The sequence below is a fragment of the Notolabrus celidotus genome, chromosome 14 (assembly GCF_009762535.1).
Source record: "Notolabrus celidotus isolate fNotCel1 chromosome 14, fNotCel1.pri, whole genome shotgun sequence".
In the NCBI taxonomy this organism is placed as follows: domain Eukaryota; kingdom Metazoa; phylum Chordata; class Actinopteri; order Labriformes; family Labridae; genus Notolabrus; species Notolabrus celidotus.
In genome coordinates, this window is record NC_048285.1 from 24,808,390 (window position 1) to 24,832,582 (window position 24,193).

Consider the following 24,193-nt stretch of genomic DNA (forward strand, 5'->3'; position numbering starts at 1 on the left):
AGTGTAATTTCTAAAAAAAAAAAAAAAACTAACAGAAAAAACAGAAAAAACTTCTCAATTATCACTCGTGCCTGTGGGTGGCAGTCATGAGTTATGAGTTTGGTTTAGCTGGAAGCCAAAACAGAGTCCTGTTGCACAAACTTTGCACCAAGTTTTTTTTTTTTATGCCTGTGACATTTGCAACTTCAACCTGTGCATCCAAAGTTGTATGCACTCAAACAAGATTAAACCACGGTCTAATAGTCAGAATTAAGTCTTCAAATCAGCTTATGTAGAGGGAGAACTTTCCATCTCCACCACAGTGTTCTGAGTGTGTGTGAGTGCTGCCTATTTTCTCCTGAGCAGCCATAAGACAGAAAGATGAATGAAAGCAGCCGAGCAAAGAAGGAACATTTAGGCATGATTCTGGTCTATAAACCTGTATTGATTGTTGCTCGCCTTCCTGCACAGTCCCTGCCTGGCCGGTGCCAGGGTAATTTGTCCCCCAGGTCTAAGGTTGCATGTGAATTTTCTGTGGTGTCAGCTGAGTTTAGTGCAGTGCATGCTTGAGAGGAGGTGATCTCTCATTATCCCACACTGCTTTAATTAGGAGCTCACTGTCAACCAAAGCAGCATCTTTAACTCATTTATTACCTCCTGCAGTAGGCATCTCCAAACTGCAAGAGGCAATATTTCATCTTCCACAGTAGGTTGTGTGTAATTTTGTCAGAAATACATCTGCAGCAAACAAATCAGGACAGAAATGAGGTTTTTATTTAACACAAGACCGCATGACGACATTAACTTCAGAGTGTGACAATCAGAGTCATGTGTGTGTCCCTGTGTGTGTGCACTTCATGTAGCAAGAGAGAAGGAAGGGTGAGGAAGGGCGTATGCCTTCTTTGACTTTCTGACAGGAGGTCAGAGATCATGCTCTCATTACAGACCTGCAGTTTAACTGTGCCTTTTTAAACTTTTCCTAATTTTAAACAAGTGTTTGTCTCCTAACCCGAACATGACCAAATAACTATTAAGAAGTTCATGACCACAGTCTTTCCATAAACGTGATCGCACCATGGTTACCGTACTTGGATGGGGATGATAGTGTTGCATAAAGGTCACTCAGCAGCAAATCTGTTGATCTCAACAGCAGCCATGGACCACAACCTTTAAATATTGTCCTGAATCCTTAATCTGAACCCTTGAGTTGAGCAGGGTACAATCTCCCTTTAGATATGGGTTGCACTCTATGGCACGACATCTCACACCACCAATGATTGGTCTTTATCTGTAAGAAGGAACTGACTGTGTTTTCTTAATGCAGATATCATGGGAGTGGCAAAGTCACCAGAGATGGCATTGATTGAGGAGTCAGGTCAATTCTCATGGTTTCCAGTTTGCTTTCGGTGTGGCTGCAGCTAGGATCACATGTTGCCTCTGATCTGCAGCAATCTCTGAATCCATCAGCAATCATCGTCTACATTGGTCTGACAGCGGCCTCTGGGAAAGCATGCCAACTTCTGGGTAACTCTGGTGTTAAACAACTCCCAGCCTATGACCTCCATTTCCATGCACCATTTGTGTCTGCAAAATAAACACTTTACTGGTTTATTACGACCCTTGGAGTTCCCCAGTCCATGTGTTTCTGGTGAGTCTCAGTTCAACAGCAGATAGTAAAATGCAAAGACACTTCACTCTTGCTTACTCCAGCAGAAAAAAAAATAAACAGTCTTGGGATTTACTTGAAATTCACAGGTCTTAAGTGTGCTAAAATATCATCATCATCCAGACTTGTGCAACTAAAACAACACAAGTTTCGTCAGGTATGTCCTCATGAGGAGAGATAAAAAAAAAACTTGTTTGTTAGTCCTGGTTTGTGCATATGTATTTGCAAACCTATGCAGGTGGATTAACAAACTGTGCACACAAACTAAAAATCAAATTTGTGTGCACAGGGATTTGCAAACAATACACTCAGCTTTGCACATTACTCATATTTTTCTTGACCTGGCACCTAGGGGCTACATAGTTTGTTGACTGGAGATTAGATTGATCATACCAGGACGTCAGGAAAACTAAACACAGATTCACTTTTATGACACAGTGTCCAGCAGATTTGTTGCTCAAGTCAAAGTTTTGATCTAGAATGGACTGTAAGCTGCACATGAATGCACACATCTGTTTAAAGAGATAAAAACATCATCGTCAGATAACTGCAGAAGGAAGCCAGGATGTCGTGCAGCAGTGTTCCACCTGCTTTTGCTCATAATCCCCATCCACCTCCACCTGCTTTTGCTCTCCACACACTGGAAAATCCAGACCTTGTGTACAGACTACACGTTTATGTATAATTTGTAAACAGAGATTAGGTCTGCTGCTATAGAGAACCATCATCGACAGTATGTCTTTATTTTTGGGGGGGATAAAAAAAACACATAGTTGGTCGGGTTGCACCTCATGTCTCACTAAAGCCTCCTTAGGGGAAAATTCAGCTGCTTAACATTTTAACAAGCTGTAATTACTTCTTCTTGAATCCAAATAAAGCACCCACTGGGGCGCCCTCACAGCTCAGTTGCAAGGTGCAGACTATGAACATAACAGCTCCAGTCTGAGGAAACTTTAGACTGCTGTTTCATGTTAATTTCTATCTTCCTGAATTTCCTGTTTATCTGTATACCTCAAAATGCTTATTTTGTCTTTGCCCGTGTCCATCAAACATTTCACATCCCTCAGGGTGATGGTGTTACAGAAAGCTGTACAGTTTCTTCATTACGTGCTATATGTTGAATGGATTTATATGCATGTAATAATCGCAAATGTAACATTTTATTTGGTTGAACTGCTCTTGAAAAGCCTTTTCAGGTCAAGTGGAGATATTTGATACATTTCTGGGTCAAAGTTGTGAAACCCTGCGAAGAAACTGTTTACCGACCTTTTACCCGGCCAGTACTGGATGTGGTTACTGAGGTGTGGCCTTTCGGTTGTAAAACAGCACAACAACAGCTTTGTGGTTTGAGATTGATAACAAGATAACACGCACTAAAGATTGAAATATTACTCCCTAAATAGGTTGAACGTCTTGACAGAAAAATGAAGACAAATCACTGGTCCCAAGGTTTGTTTTGGGCCTCTTCTTTGGACACCATATCGTTGGATCGGCTTCAGTAACTCAGCTCACCCCCTGATGAGAGTTGTACAGGTTGCATTAGCACAGACTCACAGCCTGCTGGTTGGAGAGTCCTGTGGTGGGGGAAGCCAGGACGAGTGCCAGGTCTGGAGGGGTGCACTGGCCCAGCCATGCTCAGCACGTCCCAAACAACCGGTGTACGAACTGCAGCCATCTGCTGTCCATTTCACTTACACTCTCACTTGATGCTCTGCCAGCAGCTCCTTCTCTCACCCCTGGAAGCGAGACTCATCCTGCTGTCCTCACAGGAGCCACCAAAGCTTTGGGTTCAGCTGGCAGGACGCCGCGATTAGTCCTCTGATATTTGTCTGACAAAACAAAGAGTTATACTTCCCCTGAAATGTATTTCAAAGCAGTATCATTTCTCACAAAGCCTCTTTCCAGCCTCATCCTCCACTTACTGTAATGACCAGACTCTCCCCTCCACGCTTTATGAGTGTGTTTCAGTCATTTCCATCAACTAAATAACCATTAAGCACTCAGTAGCCTGGCCCCAAACTGTTGAAGTACATAAACGACTCATGACCTAAACATCATGATGCATCATCTTCAAGACCGCTGCATCACTGTTGCAGTAATTTCCACCTACTAAATGACCATTAAGCACTCAGCGTCCAGGCCTCCTCGACCGTTAAAACACACTGGGGCATCAGAGAAGAAGAAGGAATTGATCAGAGAAGTTATGACTCACGGAGAAAAAGTACAAAGAGGCTTCAGTCTGAGATTTTTTTTTCCATGTGAAAGCTTTCTATCCTGAAAAAGGGGCATTTATGGAGTTATTAGTCACTGAACATGCTTGAAGTTGCATCAAACTTTCTATTCCGTATTTCTATCTCAAAAACTGAGTTTGAATGTGTTCAATGACCTTTCAGATGTTTTCTGACAGCTGTATGAACCAGAATTTCAGTATGACTCACTTTACTCTACAACAGTGCCCATAGAAAACTGATTCATTGCGAAACAAGACGTAAAACTGCGTGTGTGTGACATTTCAAGTTTCCATTTTCCTATTTTGGCAAAGTCATGCCATACTGTTAAGTGATGCATATGAAGTGCATTAAAGACAAAGACTTAGTATAATGTTGTCAGTGAAAATTCATAAACATTAATGACAGCATTATGATTCATAATGGATGTATAATGTTTTATAGGAGCTGATAAAATGCATCAGTAACCATAATGTGCTCTTAAAAAACAAGGTCAGGATGTTTGTGAATGAATGTTGTGTGTCCTTCTGTGCATTAGAGATGGTAATACAATAAAGTAGACTTATAATGGTGTAGCTGAAATGTTAGATTAAATGTGTTCTGTTTTTGTAGTTAGGAGGGTGCAGCTGTTTGTCTGTGGTCGGTACCTCCTATCACTTGTGTGCATGTCACAGCATACTTTTGCACCAAGTGTTATCCCACAATCAACAAATGAAACCTTCAGTAAACACTTTACAAATGTTGGAAACTGTCTGATATAACAAAATAACCAAAGGAGGACAAAAGTAAACAAAAAAAAATACAGATATTGAGAAACTAGGTTCACCTTTGCAAGCAACAATATGTAATGCAACTTATTATGGTAATAAATCAGTGAGAAATAAACCAGCAACAAGGCTACTACTCTAAAGGGATCACTTTTGAGACTTATGTGTTAAAGGCACTATGAGGAGTTTTTAACCAGCTGAGAAACAGACTGAAACCAACACTGATGCCTCTTTATGACCTTCAAAAGCAAACAAAACCATAAAGAACAACACTGATACCTTCTCTGTTGTAGTTTTTAATGCCTTAAACCACTCAGAGGGGGTAGGTGTCAGACCACATGATTGACATTTGGCTTTAGAAACATCCTTTTTTGGCTGTTTTCACGGCAAATAATCACATTGAGTGATAAATCTTGCTGTTAAAAGACAGCAGGGTGAGGTTTTTGTTGAAAGCACTACTTTTGGATGTACAGAACAAGAGATAAGAGGTATCACTTTGTCCACCATGGGGCGCCAAAATTGATATAAATTTAAAAGTTCCTCACAGCAGCTTTCAATTAAATGCACTTTCAAGATTGTGTTCTAAAATTTGTACAAAAGTGCTTTTACCTGTTCATTTAGGATGTTATAGTGGTGCTTTAACTAATACAAAAGTCTCTCCTTGTACAGTAAAGAAGTCTTAAAAAAAGCAAAAGCCTTAATAAAAGTTCCTCAAACTACAAGGACTCGTTTGATAGGTCATGCTGCTCTCTCGTCCTCTCTGCATATTAGCTGAGGCCAGTTTGCTAACTTTGCTATAACAAGCTTAAGCTAACATTAGCTAAACACAATCGGTTGTGTTGTTCAGCAGGTAAGCATTTTATCATGGCATTTATTGGCAAAAAAAAGTCTCAACAGTGTTTAAAATGGCAACCTTTCAACAGAAGCACTCAAACTTTAATGAAACAAAATGAAAGCTGTGACAGGGGAATTTAGAGGCGCTGTAAGGTGAGTTTTGTCACCTTTGAACAAAGTTAAGCTAGCTGGTTTCCCCTTGTTTCTGGTCCTTAAAGCTGCTGTTGGTAGGAATGGTGTCAAAAACGTTCCTTTTTCTCTGCTGGATTTGGAGAATAGGTCATAATACCCATCAGTACTCATCTGTAAGTGAAGTATTTTGAAATTATGGCGAAATCTCTGTGTTTTCCAATGCATTTGTATCAAGTAATGTTATTATTCCCTTTGTTCCCTTTATGACGGACCAATCAGAGCTACTTCCCAACCCTCTGTCCTGATTGGTCAAGTGGCGGCCCCACCACGTCGTCCTGATTAGCTGGGAAGCCATCACTTCCTCATAGAAAGCACACAACAATCTTTTATGGGCGGGGTTACGACAGCAGAGAGGGGAGGGGTAGTGTTGACATTCAAATCTCTCGCCGAACTGACGTTTATATCATGACTGCCAACAGCAGCTTTAAGCAAGACATTTTTTTTAGTTTGCCAGCTGTCATTAAAAAGAAAATAATAGCATTTCTCAACATTTAAAATAAATATTTTGAGGATTAAGTACATTTTTTTTTTAGCTTTTCCATGAAGATATTTCACCAAAAGCCAGCATAAAACGTTTTGTTTTACATCTGTGTTAAAGGAGCCAGCATGTGGTACAAATACGCCTCAGCAAAAGCCAAAAGCTGCTTGACAGGGAAATCAAAATGCGTCTTTTCTCTCATTTTTATTTGATCTAAAGAACAGAAGAATGAACATGAGTGCTGAAACATGAAGCATTTCTAACCACAGTCTTTACACTTTCTCTGTGACGCAGACCCCACATATCTTCTCAAACATAAGTGGGCTGAGTGTTTATTTATCTACAACTTCAAGAACTATGGCTAGCCCGGGGGAGTTGCATTCATTTGAATTTGACTTTGTACACAAATGCCTGCAGAGTCACACACATATACTTTAATATGATTCAGATTGATTGTGGCTTATCAATCAAGTTTTGTGTCACAGTGGAATCTGCGAAAGCGCTTTGTGTGTATGTCGTGTGTGTGTGTATGTGTGGGAGGGCTGCAGGGTTTGGTGATAATTCAGCTGTAAATGAATAACAGCAGGAAGAGATGGTGCAGATGATCGGTGATTTCCCTCCTCTTTACAAAGTGATGATAAGGCTTTTCCAGAGTTAAGCAGATTTCCACACAGCCCCTCACAGGCCGGATTGCTGGTGTTTTACTGCACATACACATTATTACTGGCTTATCCCCAACTTGCCTTTTTCCAGCTGCATTTCCACATGTGCATGTCCATAGAGAAAGTGATAAAGAGAAAGCCAGCAAGGTGAAAATGATGACAGTTGTACATCTGTGGAAAGTATAAGTACCTTTTCTGTGAAATGTTAACAATTCACTGTCGGTAAAATACATTATTTTGCAGACAAAAGACTGAAGGTTTCCAGACTCCCTCCTCAAAATCCCCATCCACGTCCGCCTACCTTCAGGGACTAACCACTCCAGGTAATTTAATTAGCCGGAAAAATGACCACCAGCTCAGTGTTCATGTGATTACACTCAGTTTTACGAGATAAACTTCCCTCGTTGTCAAAGGTTTGCTCTGAACTTAAATGTTGCATGTAATTTTAGTAAGAGAATGAACTGTGTTTTACCTTCCGGAGATATGATCACAGATTCTCAGTCAAAATAAAAGTCAGAGAATAAAGGTGGTGAAATTAGGACCTTTAATCCAGTTTAGATCATGCTGACAAACCCTCTCTCATCTGTCTGTGTGGTTCAGAGGGAGATTTCATTCATTTGTAATCTGCATGAATTGGAAAATACAGGGCTGCATGGTGGTGCAGTGGTTAGCTCTGTTACCTCACAGCATGAAGGCTTCTGGTTTGAAACCCCCCGGTTTGGCATGAGCTTTTTTGTGTGGGGTTTGCATGCGTGGGTTGTTGTCGGGTACTGCTTCCTCCCACAGATATGCTTGTTAGGTTAATTGGTGACTCCAAATCGCCCTATTAGCCCTGGACAGGTCGCCAGTTTATTACCATGTTAGCCCTGTGATAGACTGGTGACTTGTCCAAGGTGTACTCTGCCTCTCGTGCTCTGAAAGCTGGGCTCTGCTCCAAGCTGCAACCCTCAACCCTACTTTTGGTTGGGAATTTTAACATGAGTGTTAAAGCTGGGGTTGGTACTCAGATTTAGATGCACTTTTTTGTTATACTGGTTAAAATTATCTTCATGTCCTGATGGCAATCAATACATCATTTGTTCTTAAAAAAGAGTGGAAAAAAGCCACAATCTACAGCTGGAGTAAACCTGGGAAAGCACCAACCAATCCCTGCCATCAGGAGCCAAATTGTGAAACCAATCAAGTCCCGTTCTGCCTGCTTCCTGCGCGTACAATTCATGGTTGTTTGTGTTTTAACTTTCACTATGATAATGTTTTGGTGTTTTCTTACTGCTGAGTGAGACATGAGTTAGTGCAAAACACAAACGATGTGCTGAGGACCGGTTTTGAATCAGTCATGCTCATATGGTCCCGAATCAGCGGCGCTCGTGCATGTGAGCAGGGGCGTCGTTTTGGAGGAGCTTAGACGGCGGGGTTAGACAGAGTCCTGAAGAAATGCTACATCCAAATTAATGCAACCAACCCTAGCTTTAACAGAGTCTCCTTGGCTGTTGGAGCCAGCATCATGTGGACACTCCATGAACTGCAGTTTAAAGCACTCTCACATTAGCTTAATTCTTTGACATTTGAAGTTGCTGCTTGGTTTAAACGTTGAAAGTTATTCCAGACAAAAGACAGGCCTTGAATGTTGCACAGGCTACTCATTCTGCTCTCACATAAATGATTCAGGTGTATTTAAGAGCTTTGGTCTCTTACCATCCACATAAAGATACAACTGGGGCTTTAAATCCTGCATTTTGCAGGAAGTGCATTGAGGAGAATACATCTTAGGGTTTTTAAAGGGATGTTTGTGTCAGGTAGGTGTGACTGCAGTGAGTGTAGAAAAGGAAACATGTTGATGATTTGCTTCTTTGCTATGAAACCCACTCTCACCCGCTTTGGGATGTCTCACTACTGCTCTCAGTTTCATACCAGCCGATACAAAAGAAGCCGTTAAAAACCACACGTGATTCTAAAAGACCTGTGTAATGCTTTTTGTTCTGTCAGAGTCATTTCATTCACTGTTCAAGCCTGTAGTATTGATGTCTCAAATCTTAAGTTGATCAACTTTAACAGGAAATAAAGGTGGCACCCTGACATAGAGAATGTCTGATGCTGCAGCAGAAACGTCTTCAGCCTTCTCACCCACAATTGTTTCTGTTCACAGTTCTCACGGGGGTGACAAACTCTGCTCGGCTAAGCCCCTGACTAAAAAAACAGCTTTGAAGTGAATAAGTGGTGCATGAAGTCATAAAACAATACAGAGAAGTGAGTAATTTCGTAAACTGCAGGGCATGAGAGGTGGCAGACAGGACGTCTCTGCAGGCCACAGCAGGGACAGGATGGTATGAATGATGCAAGGACTCAACAGCACAGAAGAGACCATATACCAACTGTATGAGGGGGCTGAGCAACAAACAGACACAGATAAAAGTAAGGGAACTCGGAGAAAACAGAAAACAGAAAACTGTTAGAGATGCTATCAGCAGAACAACAGCATCCCAGTTATTGTTTCAGAAAGCAGAAACTATTATGTGATGCATAAAGTAGGTGTGTGCATAAGTGGCAGCAAACGCTCACACAAAGCGGCAAATGTGTCAGCTGTAGAGGGTGTGTACATCCTAACCATAAGCCACAGAAAACAAATTCACACATACACACTCCCACACATGCACACAGAATTTAAATACCCTCAGGACTTTCTTTCACTCAATGAGTCCATCATGACATGCTCAGGGCTGCTGGTTCTGGTTCTGGTCCTGAATGTTGCTCACTCCTTGGAGTTTCAGGGTAAGTCTGCAGGATTGAAATCTGTCTGTGGCTGTCAGCTGTTTATGGGTGCACTTTATTGGCCTGTTAGCTCTTGTTTAACCTGTGGCATTGACACTAAACAGCAGCTTGGGTTTTCCTCACTGATTAGTGTAGTTATGAATGCACACAGACATTAAAGCCATATGTGTGAAGGCAGCACTGAATAACTATTTCTGCACTCACATCCCTGATAGCATCTTGGTACAGTCACTCTCACAGTGAGTTCATTAATATTGATCGGTTGGTGTCACCTAAAACTATATTAGTTTCTTTACAGCCCTTTAAATCTGATATATGAGGGTCGTGTTTAATTTATGAGGATCGTTAGAGTTTCTTTTCTTTGTGTGAGGGGAAAACCCTCTGCAGTCTCCCGGTTATTTAAAGTTCCAACAGTGCAGTTTAAGGTTGAGTCTCTGAAGTCTTCGTTTCTGCAGAGTCACAGCAACAGCAAGCTGCAGATGAAAGTTTCAACGTGTGAAAAAGCTCTCTTTTTCAAGTGGAGTATATAATTTGTTCACCACATCCCCAGCCTGCAGAAGAAGCCTTTCTGTGTGCCACTGTTAAATGGTATCTGTTTGTTGAGGAAAAGCAGCCCCCCAGGCTCAGGAAATACGATGCAGTGCATGAATACCTGATTTTTCTCTCAGTTATTACTAAGTTTTTATCCTTAAGGTGTGCTTTTTCCATGCTTGGCTGACATTTATTTTGGCAATAACCTGCAAGGGCAAATGAGTTATAAACCCACAAGGCACAATTGAACCTGTGCAGCATATTTATTTCCCTTCCTTTATGTCCTCACCTCTTAAAAGGTTTGGAATCTCTCCACATTTTTTCCATTTATTGTGGTAGATAGTTTGACTCACAGCATTTCAGCTCTAACAGATTTTGATGCAAACAGTTCAACTTAGACTGCAGCAGCTGCCTGTATATATGATGGTTCACAGAAAGGCAGTGCTGGCGCGGGTTGTCATCATTTTCCTCATCATGTATCTAAAGCTGAATGGAAGTTCTTGGCTACAGCCGGCAGACAGAACAAACTGTGTCCTCGAGTGCACTTTGATGAAGTCAGCAGAGGAAGCGGGATGAAGGGGACTTTGTATGCATTAAGAGTCTGCACACTGTCCTCCCTGCAAAGTGCTGAAACCTGTCAGCTTCTATTAAATGTCCATTTCTGTGAAACGTCCCTAATCACAGCTGATTTCTCAAGTGTGGAGGGAAGAGGTTGTCAGTGTCTGGGTTTGGATCAGGGTGTAACTTTTGGACTGTTTTCATTTCATTAACATAATGGAGTCCTCTATTAAATATACACTGAGGGGGACGAGGCCACATTTATCAAGTGTCATTGTGTGCATCAAGCCCAATTCCTGTCTTCATCCCTGAGTGTTAAAGCGCTACATCATCTTGTACTCCCATATCTTGTTTCTGGTTGCAGCTGCATGTCGTTCAGTCAGTCAATCTATCAGTGTCACTTTTCAGATAGTAATTTTCTACTTATATTCAGGTTCCCAGAGGATGCATCATTATTGACTTTGGCTACAATAGTCAGAATATTGATCTTGCCTCACCTGCAGGTCAAATTCTTCTGTATGTAACAAAGTGTTGTTCTGATCTTCAAGCTGCCCAGATGACTTTGAAACAGCTGACTCTTCTTTCTGGGATTAAATGGGGTTGATATTCTGTTTTTGATGTTGCTGTTCTTGTTATATTTAATATTGCATGGAGTATTGATATGCATGATACACTATGGCTAAAATTTTCAATGAAGTTATTGATATCCATTCTTTGATTCCTGTTTCACCATCAGTTAAAGCTGGGGTTGGTAGTCAGATTTAGATACACTTTTTGTTATACTGCTTAAAATTATCTTTATCCCGATGGCAATCAATACATAATGTGTTCTTAAAAAAGAGCGAAAAAAAGCTGCTATCTACAGCCGGAGTAAACCTGGGAAACCACCAACCAACCCTGCCATCAGGAGCCAATTTATTAATCCAATCAACTCCTGTCCTGCCGTTATGCCCGCCTCCTGCAAAGCATACATTTCATGTTAGTTTGTGTTTTCAACTTTCACTATGATAATTTTTTGGGTGTTTTCTTACCATTGAGTGAGACATGAGTTTACGTAGTGCAATAACACAAACGATGTGCCGAGGACGCAATCATATGGTCGCGAATCAGCAGCGCTTGTGCATGTGAGCTGGAGGAGCTCCTAGGGGAGGAGGGGAGGGGTTGGACGCAATCCTGAGGAAATGCTACATTGAAATTCACGCAAGTTTTCTGTGACTACCAACCCTAGCTTAAAAATGTTAAATTGTCTAAAGTTCTTGGTTTGTAGCGAGGATTAAAGCTTTGTATTTTGATCATGTGTGTGTAATCTTCCCAAATCATAAAAACTGTCTATTCACAGTCTCACATTTTAATTTACTTGTTTTTATTTCATTCAGAAAGTGGCCATGTATAGTAAAGTACCAGAAAATACAACATCAGCAGTCTCTTACGTTAACGCGTTTAAGTCGAGCATTAAATGAATGCATTAGCATTTTATTTGCATCCCTCAAATTCAGGATACCTCATTTCCAAAATTCCATTACAAAAATCAATTTTAAATTTAACATTGAATTCTCGAACAATGTCACCTCCAGCCCACCATTACTCTTTGAATGATAGATGGGTAGCCCATAGCAAACATATGGACATTAACTCCACAGCTGATCCTCATGTAATAACCCTAATGTTGGTAAGCTACTCCTCTTAACTAAGACAGTGAGCATGGCTGACTTTGCCTGCTAATTAACAGCATGCTAGCATTATCAATAGAAACATATTGGCATGCTGTCAATAGCATATAGCGCAGAGCATTGCTAGCATGTCTTGTGTATATTGATTAGTCTTTTTCACATTCTAATTATGATAAAATGACAAAGAGCCTCATAACCACTGACCCGGTTAGTCTGCCTCATCCATCACAGTTTGAGTTAACAGGTGAAGACAATAGAACAGGCAGAAATCCCTTTCATAGGCACATCAGTGGACATCTATCAGCCTGCTGTCTGTCCTCTACGAAGAGGAACAATCACATTTCACCTCACAAGACATTTTGGCTTTGCATGACTTTGCAATATCAGGACCGTTTTGGTGACCTGCTGACCTCTCACTGTGTTTTTTCTGTCTCAGGTCCAGGTGGAGGACCAATTCTTGAGATCACAAACAACATCACAGCAGTCCTGGGGGAAGAGGAGTACCTGAGGTGTAGATATACGGTCGATAGTGAGGTCCTGAGCGCTGTATGGAAACGGCAGATTAACTCTAGAATTAAATCCAAACCACTGGCAGGATATATGGATGGTGAACCTTTTAGCCGCAATTCTGATATCTCTGAGCCAGAGTCTGCCACCAACCTGACGGTAAAGATGAGTGTGTCCAGTGTGAAGATAGAGGGAGAGTACCTCTGTGAGTTTGAGACAGAGGAAGCGTTTTACACTGACAGCGTTTACGTCACTGTTGTAGGTAAGCCAAGCCAATAACTCAACGACACTTGATCCTTCAAATAAAGAAAAAATGTCACTCTTTTCTATTCTTCATTCTGTTTATACTGCATCTCTCATACAAACATGTAACGTAGAGTGCTTCACAGAGGAACAATCAGATGGGGAAAAAGGACAAAGAGGGACACCAATAGAAACAGATTTGCAAGACTGATATAAAATAACATTTCTAGGAATCAATTAATCAAAAATTGAGAAAAGATAAGACAAAATTAGTACCAGGGGTTAAGTAGTAATAAAAACATACTAGAGACAGGTCTAAGGTAAAAAAAACGAGCTCAAAATTAAATCTGTTTTTAAATGTAGCACTAGAAAATTAGGATATCCACAGACAGTGAGTTCTACAGGTTAGTGAAAGAAAAAGAAAATAATCTCAGCTGTATTTTAAGGAAAAGAATAAAGACAAGTCAACAGACGAATTCCCCAACAGGGACAATAATCGTATCCTATTGTTTTGTATCCAATAATATTGGACTTTAAAATATAGTGTTGTAAGGCATCTTGTGATGGGTCCTATCAGAATGTAATATACTGTTTCATATTGTAATCTATTGCATTTAAGGGTATCCTAATTTGTCGTGTCGTGTCATATGGTATCATAAGTTTAAGGTACATTTCGACCAAGAGTTCTGGGTCTTTTAGCCCCCAGAGAACTACTTTACCCTGGACTAAAAGGTTCCTGTGCCCCCATTGTTGTCTGCGTTTCGACCATGAGCTGAAGTCCCGGGTAGATCCCTGGCAAATCAGGCCAGTGACGTATGGAGAAATTTTTTTGTATTAAATAATATCTTGAAATCTTAAAAAAAAACTAAACTAGTATGCATTCCCAGAAACTCCCTCTGTGTTTCAACAACTATGTAAACTCAACAAACACTGTTATGTTCAATCGAAAGTCCCAGGACCTTTGTAAAGTACTACCCCCTAGCAGGGGCTTCTCAGGGGGGAGATTATCTACCCCTGAACTAAATTTAGACCCTGGTTCCTCTGGTCTAAACGCATGTCAATCAGGGGTGAAGTCCCTAGTTCCGGGGTAGAGTTCCTGTGGTCGAAAAATGCCTTTTGAGGATATAAAGGAAAAGCAGGAGAGGATCTTTAGAGGGTGAACTCGCTGGAAAACAAACTGAAACAAAATCTCTGATACTGACAAACAAGATAAATAATCATTAATACTGCATTTAAAATGTGTATTTTAAATGTGTTTATTTAAAGATGTTTTTCTACTTATTCATTCATCGACAGCTCGGCCTGAAATCTACACCCAGCTGAATGCAGAGACATCAAACGGCACTCACTACCAGTCAGTCTCCTGCTCTGCTGTCGGCGGCAGGCCTGCACCCCAGATCAGCTGGTTGGTTGGCGGCCTTCCCCCTGTGGATCATCATTTCACCATAGACGTATACAAAGCTGTTCATTCAAACGGCACCTCCACCCTGAGCAGCGTCCTCCACTTCCCAACCCACCTACAGGACGAGGACAGTGTCATCTGCGTCGTCCAGCACCCGACACTCCCGTCCCCCTTACTCACCACAGTGAGGGTGGAAACGTACAGTAAGCTCACACTCACAGCTGAGGGTGTGTGTGTTGTTGTGTTTGTGCATCTGTGTTGCCTGGAGGTGACAGATTGTATTGCATTAAAAGTCAGAGTTTTTGAAATCGTGCATCATGACTCAGCATCTCACAACACAATAACTTTCTCCTGCTGAAGTTTGAGGAGTAGTTCATTCTCTGTCTGCTCCACATTTACAGTGTGAGAACATCAATCAGATTACACAAAGTAATGCATTAATGTGAGTGCACACTCTTTCATTGGCGACAGACATATGGAGGAATATAATGCAGCACCTGCCTAATGTCTAATTAATAATCTTTTTTAATTTTACTACAGTGCAGTGTGCAATATGTTGGCTGCACTCCACACATTCCTCTTTCCTCTGGCCTGTTGAGTGGTTCAAAAAGATTTGACAATTTTAAAACTTAACTTGGAGAGTTCTTGCACACTGAAGTAATGTTAACAGAAACAGCATCAAATAATCTGATAAAGATATATCACAGCTGCTAATCCATTTTAGACTACATACATACAAAGTTTCCTTCCTTATTTTTATGATTATTTCTGTATCTGCAGTTTCTTTCCGCTCTGACAATCATTTGGTACCTTTGGCCCCTCTTCTATTTTTTTGCATTCCACTGACTGCATAAAAAGATGTGTGTACATAAAGACCCCAGCGCAACAGCTGTTAAAAGCAGAAACTCACAGCTATGGAAAGTATAATAAGTCTTCTGTTAGTGTTCATTTCATCCCATCTTGCTGTTCCTTCTCTACACTGCCAATCCGGCGCACACAACAGAGCTGCATTTGTTAACAGAGCTGTCAATCATGGCGACATATAGAATTTTCATCAAGTCAAAAATGATAGTCCTGACATGAATTGGCATGATAAGAAGTAACTATAACAGCAGAAACCATATTGAACATATATTTTAATTTTCATGTTCAAACCATGTTCCATCTGTTCACATGGAGGAGGCAGATTTTATGACCTATACTCCAACAGTCAGTAGAGGGCGCTCTAAATCTTTTGGCTTCACTTTCAAGGAGCTGTCAAGCCATCAACCTTTTCAAACTGTCTTTGTTTAACCCTCACACAGCTGTTTTCAGCAGAGAGCACTGATCAAGCCGTGGTAAACCAACTACTCTGCACCAAACAGCAGACAACCAATGGTGGCAAGCGGCTAAGAACAGTCGGACAAGCTAACACAGAGCTTTTTGCACTTCAGTGCTTCACTCAAGAGCCACAGAAGACTCAAACAAAGCTACAAGAATGCCAATATTGAGCTAAAAGACCACAAAGTCGTAACAAAGCTTTACATGGTTGTGGACAAAAAATCTTGAAATTACACATCAGTAGAATGGAAACAATACCAGTGCTTAACCTAACCACGCTGTGATGTTTTAAAGCGTTAACCACATGTTTGACAGACTCTTTATATGCATGCTCTTCCGCTGGCTTTGTTTCCACATTACTGGCCGGATTTCGAACACATTTGAGCAACACCATGTAATCGGTGTTAAGAGGTTGTGCTCATTTCTTATCTTAGATGAATGTGTGAAACATGACTTAAACACAACTTTAAAGCAAGATTAACACGTTTTACTGTAACTGGCACCAAGAAAAGAGGGTTGGAGGATGGTCCAAATAAACAGGATAGCCTGATGCCAGTTGTTTATATAATTTCTACCTCCTTTTCAGATTATAAATCCTTTTGTTATACCACAATAGTGAGATTAATTAACTTTAAAAAGAAAGCAATACTGAGGTTTCAAATTGTGTTTGGACTGCCCCCTTGTGGTCACAAATTGTAGACTTATTGTCCTTGAATTTGAACTCTTTCATAGAAGTTAAGCATTTCTCCTTTAGTTGTCGATTAATCAGGTAACTTGTGTTTTTTCTTTTTCCACTTTGGGGCAGCCAAGCATCCAAACCCCTGCATGGGCACAGTGAGTGTTCATACAGCAGATTGCGTGTTAACGATCCATTTAGCAAGAGCCAGGTCAGCCAGCTCGTTTGTCCACTGAAGTAATTGTGTAGCTGCAGTGGTAAAGTCCACACAAAACTGTAACAGATGGAAGTTTTAAAGCTAAAACGCTTTAACTCACTTTAATCGTACATCCTCTTTCCAAACACCCGAGCTGTTACGAGGTGTTAGCTCACTTGTCGTACTCATTTGGGATATTCTGACTATAGCTTGACACCAGAAATTTTATGTATTTGATAATAGACTGGATCTCATCCGATTCCTCGTATAAAATCCTGCGGTTGTCTCGGTGTTGGCCGGACAGCAGCTGGGCCAGACATCTGCTCTCAGCTGCAGCCCGGCCAACAGATGGGACAGGTGATAAGCCTAAGTCAGCACTCTCCAGAAGCCCCTCACGGCTCGTGTTTAGCTAACATTAAACTCATCCGGCCTCTGCTTCCTATTTAACAAAAACACCCCCAGCTTCAACTGGCTATCTGACTTTTTAATTTGCTGGAAAAAACATTAGGTCTTGTGAAAGAATAACTCTTCTCGCCTGTCTTCCTCCTCTGCAGCGAGGCCAAATGTGACCATTAAAGCAGAGATGGTACAACGAGGAGGAAGTGACTTCTGGGTGGTCTCCTGTATTTCGTCTGGAGGGAGACCTGATACTGAAATCTCCTTGGCTTTGAACAGTGAAGAGGAGCTGCAGAGGGAGATCGGCACAGACTCAGGCACACAAACGAGCTCAGTCCTCCTACCTGTGACTGAGTACGAGGGGCACAACGTCACCTGTGTGTTTGACCATCCCAAATTTACACACACAGTGACACAAGTCATAACCCTGCCTTCTTTCTGTGAGTATCATTGAGGTTCCATATTCAAATGAGTCCTCAGAGTCTGATGAGGTTGCAGAAAAACAGTGATGTGTTTTTTTGTTCTGCAGATTTGTCAGGAGTTAAGTTGTTGTACTCAGACCTGCAAAGCAACAGCGATGACCACCAAGACACTGAAGTGTTAGAGCTGCAGGAAGGACAGAGGGACACTGCCATCAGCCTGCAGGCCATCGGGAATGTGCCTCATTACAACATTACCTGCAAAAAGTAAGCAAATGTAAAAGCCTGTGGTGCCAACACGGCATGAGCGTTGATCACTTTTAAAGTACTTTTAATCACTTATATTCTCCCCTCTGGCTTTGTACCTCACTATAACTCTGAGCTCCTCTTTCTTTATGACCAAACATGACTGCGTGTGATCTTTAAGCAAAACTCAGTTCCAAAGTCACAGCTAAAACTCAACCCTCGACGTGACATTTACACCCTGTAACCTTCTGTATGAATGTTGCAGAGGTGTGATGGTGGTTTAAAGTTGTCTCACCTCTGTGCCAGCATTAGAAGTAACAGGCGAGACGAAGCACTGGGGGCGAGCTGACCAGGGTAACACAACACTGTGTGTGTGTGTGTATGTCAAGCTCCTGCTGTGCATTACAGCACTGTTTCAGACTTGTAACATGAAAAAAGTGACAATGACATGAGCTGTACGGGCCCTTGGACTGAGTCCCCTTCCTAAGGATATCATGCATCCTGAATCAACGCTGTATTTGAGTCATCACACTTGTGCAGACTGTGTCAAGTTCTCAGATCAATGTTTTTATTTGTGTGATTTTTGTATTGTCTTTACATCTTATTTTATTTTAGGTTTACTTTATTTAAATGTATTCTCTATTTGTGCACTATTATTCTTGTACTACTCTTGCTACTGTCTGTGTTGCTACTACAACCAAATTTCCCCCCAGGATCAATAAAGTGTTATCTTTTCTTAAATTCCTCCTGCATGTTGACTGACACGTTCTCTTTTACTTCCATGCAGAGCAGCTTGTAGATTTGCTTTTGGAAATTTGTGCAATCAGAAAGATATTATCATGTGACCTCAGTTCATGCTTTTAAATCTGTCTTCTGTGAGTTCCTCGACTTCACACTACACTTCAGAAGCAGCTCTTGTGTCACTGCACATAGTTGCATGCAGAGAGGAGCCTGATGTAAAATCTGTTAACCACTGACATTTTTTTTCTTTCCTCTTTTTCTTTTTGGTTTTCTAGTGTTCGTCATATTTTTGTGTCTTTTCAAAATTAATCCAGATATCTTTGTTTTCACATGCGTACTTCAACAACAACCTACATATTGTGAGGAGGATGTGGTAACACGCTCAGTAGCTTTAAACCACAACTGACTGAGACGGCAGGAACCAGATTCAGTCACGCTTCCTGATTGATATAATAATAACGGCTACATTTAACTACAATTTTTAAATCTTGTTAAACTTGAGCATGAATTCTGCTTAATGCACAGTATTTTGGCGTGTCCCTGCAGGGATGATGGGCCCATGCCTGAGGATGTGGAGATCACTGGCAGCAACTTCACACTTCAGGGTCCTGTGGGGCTCCAGCATGCCGGCCTGTATGAGTGTTTCCTCTCTTATCGCCATCTTCAAGCTGTGCAGAAGTTTAACGTTACAGTGAAACCTCGAGTTTTACAGCCTGGTGAGTAACAGTTTGTTGGAAATTTTTCTGGTAAGATTTTTTATGATCACATTCGGAATTTCCTGCAATGTCAGACCCTGAAATATTGATGTGGATCCTTCCCTCTCTCCTCGCCCTTCCTCTCAGTTCCTCCCGTTATACGGCTCGATATGCAGACCAAAGATGGACGCCAGGTGATTGAGTGCTCAGCAGCTGATGCTGTTCCTGCAGCCAACATGTCCTGGCTCCTACTGGAGGGTGTGTCTGGAGTCTCTTGGTTCAATTTCACTTCTCATAATGGAAGCCACTCAGTCAGAGGAGTTTTACTCCTCCCTGCCTGCTCGCCTCGGGAGCTCTCTGCAGAGTGTGTGATAAATCACCCTGCGTTCGAGGAGCCACAGAACAGAAGTATAACACTCCCTCTTTGCGGTATGTTCAACAAATCGAGTGATGGTTGATTTTGTCTAAGTAGCAGACATATTTGCCAATGTAAGCGCACCATAGATTTAATCTTTTCCTCTTGAGAAACTCCTCACATCCTGTGGTTCCTTTCCCACACAGCTCACCCCAACATCACTGTCAACTCCAGCACCGAGTGGAAAGACGGTGACGAGTACACAGAGGTGGACTGCTCTGTGGAAAGTGTTTTTACTGCAGCAAACATAACCTGGCGTGTTGGAGACACTGACAGCAGCATCAGTTCTCTCTCAGACACTAAAGTGCACACTGATGGTGTGGTTTCTTCCCGTAGCTCTGTGCACTTTCTGTCCTCTTTGTATTCTGGTCACAATTTGACCTGCATGGTGGAGCATCCGAGCCTGGAGGCAGCAGAAAAAAGAACAGTCCACATTCTTGTGCACAGTACGTTACTTCTTCTTTCTTTCACACATTTCTCTCTCTCTCTGACTCACACACATTCTCATCCTCCTTCCTGTCATCCTGTGTTTTGTTTTCCAGAAGCCCCTCAGCTGAGTGTGTCAGTGGTGGTGAGACAGAAAGACTCTCCGCTCTGGCTGGCTGTGTGTGACTGCAAAGGGGCGGGTGTCGGGACAAACCTCGCCTGGGTTCTTCCTGAAAATGCTGAAGAGCAAACATCGCTGCACACGGAGTCCGAAGGCCTGGTCCTGAAAGCCAGGCTGACTTATCAGTTTCCTTTGGCTCTTCATGAGGGGCAGAACCTGACCTGCGTGTATCGTTCTAAACTTGGAGCCGCAGAGAAGAAGACCATTCACATCCCTGAATACCGTAGGTGTAAAAAAATCACCTGCACGCTTCAGTTCCTCTAAGTGTATTAGATTGACTAGATTGACTAGATTAAAGTTTAATCTCCAACTCCCTATCCTCCAGATATTTCCTCTGTGAGTGTTCTGGATCACACGACTCCTCTGCAAAGCTACCACAGACGTGAACCGGTCATTCACAAACTGTCTCTTCAAGAAAATCATCACAACCAGAGAATACTGCTGAAAGTCAAAGGCAACGTGCCGCAGTACAACCTCAACTGTAACAGGTGATGAACCCCTTATTATCTACCATCTTATCATCATGAGGAAACACCTGCTCGCACTGTGCACTTCCCAAACCCTATTTTCTCACCATGAGAACAACCCTTAAGAGGAAGGCTGCCTTACAGAACTACTCAGGGTTAATGAAGCGCTTCTTTCACTGTTAACCCATGCTAGTTTTGGTATGGTCATGACTCTCGTGTGGTATGGTCATGACTCTCATGTCTACCTCTTTATTCTACTTCAGAATGACTTCTTAAGATCTGTTTTGTCCGGCACCTTTAAGGAGAATTCTGTTTCTTTGACATGGGAACATTTTTCACACATTTTAGGGTCTACTTCCTGATGGCTGCAAGATTTAAGAACTGCTTCAGTTCAACCTTTGAGCCAGTTGCTGTGGTGTTGTCCTTTGGGGCAGGTGTGCCTGATCAGGCCGCGCCCACTCTTTATTTTCCTCTGACAGGCTCAGATTGTTGTTTTAGGTTTCTGACAGTGATGCAGAAGGGACCCCTGTGGAGATCAACCCTTCTTGGTGGGGATCAGGATGCCTTTGTTTTTCTTAAATCAAAACAGCCCTTGTATTGCTCTCTTGGGGGCCATTGGACTCCATATTTGGGGTCAGTGATGCTCATCAGGATGTTAGAAACATCTGTAAACGTCTACATGGTGGGGTGTCTCACACATGGACACTTCACCATGTAGACCGCAGGAGCCAGGGATGAAACCACCAATTTTCTGATGGGATGGAATAAGTACCCGCCCTACAGCAGCAGCTTCTAATTACCAAATGCAGATAAAGCTGACACACATTTACTCATGTTGTGTATTAAGGTAACATTTCATAAAAACAGCACTGCCAAGATGTAGCTGAGCCATCGTGAAAAACATGAAGTTTCTTATTTGTTGTGCAATTTTGGGGATTTGTGTCTTTAGTGGGAACAGATGAGCTTCCAGTTGAGCGCCACAAACAGAGTAGTGAAGTCAGAAGCTCACACACGGCAGTGTTTATGGTTTTTTCAAGTTGCTTGTTCATAAAAAGAACATTAAAATTATAATCTGAGCCAACTCCCTCTTCATTTATGGCTGGTCTTGTGTTTCAGGAGTGATGGCTCATCTGTCAAAATGGATGGGTCTGCAATGGTCTTCCCATCAGAGCTGACAGAGCGGGATGAAGGTCTGTACACCTGCCAGGCTTCGTTCTATCATCATACAGCCAAAGTCGTCATTCAAGTGGAGATCTCGAACCCGGACAAACTGTTTGGTGAGTGTTAAGTGTCCCATTTCTTGAGATATTCCACTCAGATGATCTTCCTGAGGTATCTTCAAATTTCTACATAATTTGAATAACTTGAGAATATATGTCCATGTTTGTTTTCCAGCTCTGATGACTATCATCTGCATGTCCTCAGCCTTAGCCATCCTCCTCTTCCTCGTGGTCACTCTCTGGGTGTGCTGGTGAGTTAAATGCCTCCACAGGTGACATGCTGCAGCTCTACAGGTGATGTGTTTAAGGCCTAATGAGGGCAACGCTGCCAGTGCCGTACGAAACTAGACAAACAGGATGTGCGGATCGTTTAACCCAACTAACCAAAACCCCAGCACCATGCAGCTTTTCACAAACAGGAAGAAGTGTGGCTGGAGCAGACAGGTGTTTTTAAGCCGCAGACCTGCGTGCAGACAGGTAGGATTTGATGCAGACTTGATTTATTCTCCGGTTTCCTGCTCTGGCTTTAAGCAGTGTTACTTCTGGCCAATCTTACTGCAAGCTGCTTTTAGTCGGTCTGTTATTGCCAATGCAACACTGCAAAAGAAGAGGCTCAAAGTTCAAAAAGTCCACAGCTTCGGAAGTTATTCGCATAATGAAATTCAAGCTCCCATTCATCAATGACAAAAAATCCCTAAATCCAACTCTTAATCTTATTACTGTTGGAGAAAAATCAGTGAGTCACTCCTCTTTTATCACTGATGTGGGATGGCTGTCACAATCCCAGAACTGTTTATGGTTTCTGCCGGCAGAAGTTTACACATTTCCACGTTCAGTGCCAAATCTCATTTCTTTGAGGAATGTTTGTCAGAACCAGATCAGGTCTTGGTGAGAAAGAGCTTCACCGAGCTGCACAATGGAGGTTCAGGAGGTTTTTTTTTTATCAGCTCCTCCTCTCTGGTCGGATCATTTGGTCAAGGTGCCATTAGGTGACAGAGCCTGGGTCCCATTATCCCCCGCTGTGGTGGGAGGGTCCTGTCAGGCTAATTTGGGAAGGTCAGTCACACAGCGTACACAAGAAAACATGACTCCCCGGGAGAGAAGCTATTTCGGGACCGTGTCAACCCCCCCCATCCACACCCTCTCCTGCAGCACTGGGGACACTTTGTGACAGCAGCAGGTTGATGTCACCGAGGTCACAATGTACAGAGTGATCAGCTGATTCTGGCATCACTGATCGATGATGAGGACTCGTGCCAGCATCGCCTGTGTTTACTGAAATTCCTGTCCCATAATAATGCTCATATATTTGAAACCTGTCCATCTGAAGTGACTGAGATTGAGTCACAGTGCCATCTGGTGGTGTGCTAATGCAGTACAAAAACAAACATGATTATTCATGACTGAAAACCTCTTTGTTTTGTTTACAGCAAAAGAAATTGCAGGCCAGAATATAAGGTAAGACAGATAAATCTAGTGCAGTAATATGTATAGGAATCCTAGTTTTCATCTTTTTCTGTTTTCACACATATCTGACACCAACAGTCCCTCTCTCTCTTCCAGAAGCGGGAGTCTCTCTCAGCCTTGACAACCCTGATGCAGGAGCCGGCCTCTCCTGAGTCCAAGAAACCCTCAGTGTCCGAAAAGGACAGTAAGGAATACGCTCAGCTGATCAATTACTCCATCGTCATCGACGTTAAGAGTAATGTGTGAAGACCAAAGGTGTTTTGATTTCATGTTTGCAGGCTATAAATGAAGGCTAACTGGCTCTGCTGTGTTTTTATGTTTGATTTCAGTGTGTATTTTTAAAGTGTCTTCAGCATTAAGAGTTAAAAGATCCGGTTTACTTGCATTAAATGATTATTTTAGGGTTTAATTGGCATCATCGGCTTGAAAGGCATTATTTTTGCACTTTTCTACATACTTGAACTTTGTACTGTTTTGATGAACATGTATTTTCTGATATCTGTGAATAAAAAGACCAAAGTATATTTTTTACATCTAAATACATTAAACTTCTTGATACAGCAATGACTTGACTGAACCTTCTTATCTCCTCTTGTGACGCCTACAGTCATCTTAACTTTTTACAATCTGCTGCAGAAACCAGAGTCAACCTGTGATCAATTCATGCACAGTCTATGATCTGGATAAAGAGAGACTCATCTTCTGCTCATCTGCCCACATTAAGCTGTAGTGTTGTTACACCCTCTTGTGGCAACACGCAAAACTGAGTGAGTCATGATTTAGTCGACACTGTTTAGACTTCAGTATGGTTGCTTTGCAATCAAACTAAGTACTTTTAAAAT

At 41.9% G+C, this 24,193-nt stretch overlaps 1 protein-coding gene across 2 annotated transcripts; it reads left to right on the forward strand.

Annotated features, from left to right (window-relative positions):
* The first annotated feature begins 5,471 nt into the window (after window positions 1-5,471).
* Window positions 5,472-23,875, forward strand: si:ch211-149e23.4. 2 transcript variants are annotated; one of them, XM_034700490.1, is made up of 15 exons: window positions 5,472-5,627; window positions 7,050-7,129; window positions 12,771-13,103; window positions 14,381-14,689; window positions 17,233-17,514; window positions 17,604-17,760; window positions 19,027-19,196; window positions 19,323-19,604; window positions 19,737-20,036; window positions 20,133-20,420; window positions 20,523-20,685; window positions 21,781-21,941; window positions 22,060-22,135; window positions 23,315-23,342; window positions 23,448-23,875. In XM_034700490.1, exons 1-15 carry the CDS (start codon window positions 5,590-5,592, stop codon window positions 23,595-23,597), a joined length of 2,817 nt encoding a protein of 938 aa, XP_034556381.1. In that variant the 5' UTR covers window positions 5,472-5,589; the 3' UTR covers window positions 23,598-23,875. The 2 variants fall into 2 exon arrangements, with proteins under 2 accessions (XP_034556381.1, XP_034556382.1); XM_034700491.1 differs by lacking the exons at window positions 5,472-5,627; window positions 7,050-7,129 and adding an exon at window positions 12,261-12,333.
* The last annotated feature ends 318 nt before the right edge of the window (window positions 23,876-24,193 follow it).

Excerpts from the sequence above, each read along its gene's own strand:
- si:ch211-149e23.4 (XM_034700490.1), top strand. The coding sequence starts at position 5,590 with ATGAAAGCTGTGACAGGGGAATTTAGAGGCGCTGTAAG. Across the intron at positions 13,104-14,380 it reads CGTTTACGTCACTGTTGTAG|CTCGGCCTGAAATCTACACC; the intron begins GTAAGCCAAGCC and ends ATTCATCGACAG. Across the intron at positions 19,197-19,322 it reads ACCTCGAGTTTTACAGCCTG|TTCCTCCCGTTATACGGCTC; the intron begins GTGAGTAACAGT and ends CCTTCCTCTCAG.